Here is a 6,824-nt window from a genome sequence, read left to right as displayed (position 1 = left end):
TCCACCCTTCTGTTAAGGGAAGGGCTGTTTCAAAAATTGATGATTCAGCAAAAATGAAAATGGGGGCTGATTTGTGGATTAATATGGTATATGTAATTATGTAGCTGTGCTCATTCCAAAGTACATATAATTTCATGTTTGTCTGTTTTCATCATTAAGATAGAAATCAGTACTACTGCCAGCTAAACTAAGGCTATCCATCAAACAAGAAACAACAGTAGAATTATATATACCAGTAGATGTTTATTGTTATATATAAATACACACATAAATACATTATTTACATTATAAAATTGTCTAAAAAGATGTAAAATAAGTGTCTTTTTATATAGAAATATAAAGCACTGATGTGGGCAGGTTATATTGAGACTCGGACGGAATGTACTTATCATAGACACTTGTACTAACTCTCATCTACATTGTATTACATAATAAATATGCCATGTGCTACATGTATCTTATTTTGAACATATACTCAAGGGAGATCTAAAGAAATGAATAAAGACAATTTTTTCACTAAATAGTAATGAAGAAATCTATCTCACTTGGTAAATTTAAACAGATATACAATTAAAGTAATCATCAATTGGTAATTTAATAATTAACAGATGTCTATATTTTGGTTAAATATACAACTTATTTTTTTTTTTGTATAGGTCCGGGTTTAACATCCTTGTAATAACTAAATAATATCACTTTGGGATTTTGTATTAATGATCTGTTTCAATAAACTGTCGGTACAGTCAAGGCTTCTCAGGGCATTAAATAGAAAACTGTAACACCTCAACCCTGGGGTTACCAAACGTTTCCATCTTGTTAGATTTAAGTACAGATGGGTAATGATAAAATTATCTAAACATTACACCTTTACTATCACCTAAATATCTCTCCCTTATTGAGTAAACATTTCCTGTTCAATCATCCTGATGACTTTGTTATCAATAATAATATGTTACAGGACCTGCATATCATCTACAAATATCTAATTTTTGTAAAAAGATGTTCATGTAAGTGAATCCAACATAATGTCTGTAGCATTTCTGAGATTCCAACTAAACCATTTCAAAACAGGATTTTTTGGGTTTTTTTCTCAGCTGGCAGTCTGTTGAAGTTTCACTAGAAGCTCGCAACGTTCCTCGATCTTCTGAACAAACAGCTCTATCAGTGGCAAGGCAAAGTCATCCTGAAATGTACAACTTATATAGATTTCCTGACCAATAACATATTTTCATCTGCAAATAAGACACTGCCCACAAATAAGCCCTCCCCAAATTTTGTTACTAAACATTTACATCAAAGTAGGGCTTATTTGAGGATGAAATAAATCTATCTTTTTAACTTTGTGTTGAAGATATAACAGATCCTAGAGAGATATTGGTATTGAAGATATAACAGATCCTAGAGAGATATTAGTACCAGAATATTTCATCTGAATAATTTGAATTAAAATATTTCACTGGAAAAGAATAAAAAACACTAGACCTCTAAGTTATTGACCCTGAAAAAGATACTTACTAAATCTGACCTATTATCCTTTGACCTTGACAACTTTACACTACACCAATGGACATCAATTTCAACAGTAATTAATACTTTCTAATGATTATGTTTTTCCTTAATCAGAAGCCAATATGGACATTTATATGAATGACATGATGAAAAACAAACTGCAAGAAGCACTGGATGAATTTTGAGTGGAATTGACTGGATACAATAAATGTACAACTAGCCAGAAATAACTGCAGCTTATACCACTGCGCCACCTCGGCGTTCTTATAAAGAACGTTTAAATGGCATAGTGATGGTCGGCCAAATATCCTGACATGATCATTGTGGAAGTTGTCTATTAGATGATATGAATACCTGGATCGCAATGTATTAACATACATGGATGCGAATTGTACACACCTTCAGAACTTAGAAGTGTCGCTAACAATACTACTACCAGATCAGGAGAGAACAGAGTTTTTTTGTGTAGCATTTACTGATTGATGGATGAACAATGGAAGAATGGTAAGCTAAAATAATAAATATCAATGATTACATTCCTCACATTCTCTCACCTTGTAAGTGGGCTAAGACATTATATATCAATCATCACATTCTCTCACCTTGTAAGTGGGCTAAGATCAATCATCACATTCTCTCACCTTGTAAGGTGGCTAAGATCAATGATCACAATCTCTCACCTTGTAAGTGGGCTAAGATAATATATATCAATGATCACATTCTCTCACCTTGTAAGTGGGCTAAGATCAATGATCACATTCTCTCACCTTGTAAGTGGGCTAAGATCAATGATCACAATCTCTCACCTTGTAAGGTGGCTAAGATAATATGTATTAATGATCACATTCTCTCACCTTGTAAGTGGGCTAATATCAATGATCACAATCTCTCACCTTGTAAGGTGGCTAAGATAATATGTATTAATGATCACATTCTCTCACCTTGTAAGGTGGCTAAGATCAATGATCACAATCTCTCACCTTGTAAGGTGGCTAAGATAATATGTATTAATGATCACATTCTCTCACCTTGTAAGTGGGCTAAGATCAATCATCACATTCTCTCACCTTGTAAGGTGGCTAAGATCAATGATCACAATCTCTCACCTTGTAAGTGGGCTAAGATCAATGATCACATTCTCTCACCTTGTAAGGTGGCTAAGATCAATGATCACATTCTCTCACCTTTTAAGTGGGCTAAGACATATATCAATGATCACAATCTCTCACCTTGTAAGGTGGCTAAGATCAATGATCACATTCTCTCACCTTGTAAGTGGGCTAAGATCAATGATCACATTCTCTCACCTTGTAAGTGGGCTAAGACATCATATATCAATGATCACATTCTCTCACCTTGTAAGTGGGCTAAGACATCATATATCAATGATCACAATCTCTCACCTTGTAAGTGGGCTATAAAAAGACAATATATATCAATGATCACATTCTCTCACCTTGTAAGGTGACTAAGATCAATGATCACATTCTCTCACCTTGTAAGTGGGCTAAGACATCATATATCAATGATCACATTCTCTCACTTGTAAGTGGGCTAAGATCAATGATTACATTCTCTCACCTTGTAAGTGGGCTAAGACATCATATATCAATGATCACATTCTCTCACCTTGTAAGTGGGCTAAGACATCATATATCAATGATCACAATCTCTCACCTTGTAAGGTGGCTAAGATCAATGATCACATTCTCTCATCTTGTAAGTGGGCTAAGATCAATGATCACAATCTCTCACCTTGTAAGGTGGCTAAGATCAATGATCACATTCTCTCACCTTGTAAGTGGGCTAAGATCAATGATCACATTCTCTCACCTTGTAAGGTGGCTAAGATCAATGATCACATTCTCTCACCTTGTAAGGTGGCTAAGATCAATGATCACAATCACTCACCTTGTAAGTGGGCTAAGATAATATGTATTAATGATCACATTCTCTCACCTTGTAAGTGGGCTAAGATCAATCATCACATTCTCTCACCTTGTAAGGTGGCTAAGATCAATGATCACAATCTCTCACCTTGTAAGGTGGCTAAGATCAATGATCACAATCTCTCACCTTGTAAGGTGGCTAAGATTAATGATCACATTCTCTCACCTTGTAAGTGGGCTAAGATCAATGATCACATTCTCTCACCTTGTAAGGTGGCTAAGATCAATGATCACATTCTCTCACCTTGTAAGGTGGCTAAGATCAATGATCACAATCACTCACCTTGTAAGTGGGCTAAGATAATATGTATTAATGATCACATTCTCTCACCTTGTAAGTGGGCTAAGATCAATGATCACATTCTCTCACCTTGTAAGTGGGCTAAGATCAATGATCACAATCTCTCACCTTGTAAGGTGGCTAAGATCAATGATCACATTCTCTCACCTTGTAAGTGGGCTAAGACATCATATATCAATGATCACATTCTCTCACCTTGTAAGTGGGCTAAGACATCATATATCAATGATTACATTCTCTCACCTTGTAAGTGGGCTAAGATCAATGATCACATTCTCTCACCTTGTAAGTGGGCTAAGACATCATATATCAATGATCACATTCTCTCACCTTGTAAGTGGGCTAAGACATCATATATCAATGATTACATTCTCTCACCTTGTAAGTGGGCTAAGACATCATATATCAATTATCACAATCTCTCACCTTGTAAGTGGGCTATAAAAAGACAATATATATCAATGATCACATTCTCTCACCTTGTAAGGTGGCTAAGATCAATGATCACAATCTCTCACCTTGTAAGTGGGCTAAGACATCATATATCAATGATCACAATCTCTCACCTTGTAAGGTGGCTAAGATCAATGATCACATTCTCTCATCTTGTAAGTGGGCTAAGATCAATGATCACAATCTCTCATCTTGTAAGTGGGCTAAGATCAATGATCACAATCTCTCACCTTGTAAGTGGGATAAGATAATATATATCAATGATCACATTCTCTCACCTTTCCTGATATAAGTTTTTCACATTTTTTATTCCATTTCCTGTCCAGTCTTTTGTCAGTACTGATTTCACTTTCCTGTAATGAAAATTACACATATCAGAAATGAATGAAAAAGTATCTGTATCTAATTACACTGAGTAATTAATCTAATTAATTAGTTCTGTATGGATCAACAACACTGAGATGGAAATCACAGGCCTGAAAGTCGAGTAGTTCAATAGATTCATAAACAATATATTGATAAATTCATGTCAAAGTCAGGCATCATCAGTACAGCTCAGCATACTATTTTAAAGCTGCTTCAAATCTGTTAATTTTATATATTGTTTGTTTATATTTCTCTCACAATTCCATAGCATAAACATGTATAAGACTATTTCAGTGAGTGTAAAATTTAGCATTTTAATGTAAGTGTTATGAGTTAAATTTGAGTTATTGCCCATCCAAATTTCTGTTTATTGAACAAAAGTTATTCTTATCTGAGTGATAAAGATTTTGGGTACCTTATTTTAGTGATAAAATATTTTTGGTACCTTATTTTATTGATAAAGATTTGTGTAATCTTATTCTAGTGATAAAGATTTCTGATACCTTATTTTAGTGATGAATTTTTTTCGTACCTTATTTTAGTGATGAATATTTTTTGTACTTTATTTTAATGATGAAGATTTTTTGTACTTTATTTTAGCGATAAAGATTATTGGTACCTTATTTAAGTGATACAGATTTTTGTTACATAATTTTCATTAATGAGCAGCTGTGCCTGATGTATTCTGATACAGAAACCTATATCCAATATCATTACTGGTAAAGTAATACAGTTTCTGCACTGTCAGTATTTGACCTGCATGGCACTAGGTTCACATGTGTACCACCACCGATCCCCAGCTTGCTATACTCCATGTTTTAGGAACTTTCTCTGTATAAGCTATATAAACTTTTAGTAAGTTCATTTTGGTGTGATGTAATTATTTTCAATGGTTCATATTTCAGCATTTCAAAACTAGTCGTTGAATTAGCTAAAAATAAAATGCGCCTCACTAAAATAATCCACTATACAGTATATATGTCCAACAACATAATTCTTAAGCATACAAACAAAATGGTTAAATCTACACGTCAGCAGTCTTACCGCTATTGAATCTCCATCTGCACTCATGATATCATCCAAGTCGGACTGGCTAAGATTGAGGATGTCACGGGCCAGACTTTGTGCTTTCTGGAGTGAAGCATTTCCATGACTCTGATTCTGAATCTGTCTTTGAATCAGCTCTTCCTCTTCCTTCCTGATGAGGATGTCCTTCAGGTGGGAGCGTGTCTGTCCTACCCTCCGTACCAAATCATTTGCCAGTCCCTAACACATTTCAAACAATTACACATATTAACTATAGCAAGACATTTTGATGAAATACATTCCTCCAACTGATGTAGGTCAAAGGTCAAAATGATGGTCAGAGTGACCTACATTTGATACACATTTGATACATGACACACCAACACACCACATTATAATTTCTTAAAACAAGGGGTTGTAAATGTTTACTGAATATTTGGTTTGGTTTGTTTTGTTTAGCGTCCTATTAACAGCCAGGGTCATTTAAGGACGTGCCAGGTTTTGGAGGTGGAGGAAAGCGGGAGTACCTGGAGAAAAGCCACTGGCCTACGGTCAGTACCAGGCAACTACCCCATGTTGGTTTCGAACACACAACCCAGAGGTGGAGGGCTAGTGATAAAGTGTCGGGACACCTTAACCACTCTGCCACCGCGGCCCCCTGCTTACGGATTGAACCACCATTTAACAGTGTTTACAAGTCAACATACTACGTGAGTATTGTTAAGATTTTATTATGATACTGATACAGGAAACAAATGTTGTTTTGTCTAAAAATCAAAAAATTAAATATTGTCAATAATGAACCACTTTACAGTATAGATTACTGTTTCATACTGACCTTGACAAACTGTTGATAAATCTGTATTTTCCCGTAAGCCAGGCTGAGTTTGTCCTGAGCAGCCTCAATAGCAGCCTCACTCTGGTTTGCCAGTCCTCGTAACTGTTGTTGCGCCGTGGCCTCTAACTCCCTCACAGCATCCTCCAGCTCCATCTTCTTATTTTGGCAGTCCATCAGTAACTTTGTCTGAGAAAACAGAGTGCAGAGATAAAGGAAGGAATCCAGTTATAATCTTTATTAGCCAGATGTTTTTTTGTTTTTTTTTTTACAAAATCATGTCAAATTCACATTGGCTTAGAAATTGCACTGAAGTTAAATGTAGTATATTTTCAAAAGAAAGTAATTATGGAAACAAGAATATGCTTCTGTGTGAAAAAAATTA

General features: G+C 35.1%; 1 protein-coding gene across 1 annotated transcript; it reads right to left on the bottom strand.

The window, feature by feature from the left end:
- Positions 1-228: 228 nt before the first annotated feature.
- LOC117320056 (centlein-like) lies at positions 229-6,624 on the bottom strand. Its single transcript, XM_033874747.1, has 4 exons — positions 6,443-6,624; positions 5,623-5,844; positions 4,491-4,565; positions 229-1,183 (listed from the first exon to the last, which is right to left on the bottom strand). Exons 1-4 carry the CDS (start codon positions 6,614-6,616, stop codon positions 1,091-1,093), a joined length of 564 nt encoding a protein of 187 aa, XP_033730638.1. The 5' UTR covers positions 6,617-6,624; the 3' UTR covers positions 229-1,090.
- Positions 6,625-6,824: the final 200 nt, after the last annotated feature.

The sequence above is a fragment of the Pecten maximus genome, unplaced genomic scaffold (assembly GCF_902652985.1).
Source record: "Pecten maximus unplaced genomic scaffold, xPecMax1.1, whole genome shotgun sequence".
Classification (NCBI taxonomy): domain Eukaryota; kingdom Metazoa; phylum Mollusca; class Bivalvia; order Pectinida; family Pectinidae; genus Pecten; species Pecten maximus.
This window is presented reverse-complemented; position numbering and strand designations above follow the sequence as displayed.

Coding starts and splice junctions, on each gene's coding strand:
- LOC117320056 (XM_033874747.1), bottom strand. CDS start 6,616: ATGGACTGCCAAAATAAGAAGATGGAGCTGGAGGATGCTGTGAGGGAG. Junction 5,845..6,442: donor TTTATCAACAGTTTGTCAAG/GTCAGTATGAAA, acceptor GAAATGTGTTAG/GGACTGGCAAATGATTTGGT. Junction 4,566..5,622: donor CAGATGGAGATTCAATAGCG/GTAAGACTGCTG, acceptor TTTTCATTACAG/GAAAGTGAAATCAGTACTGA.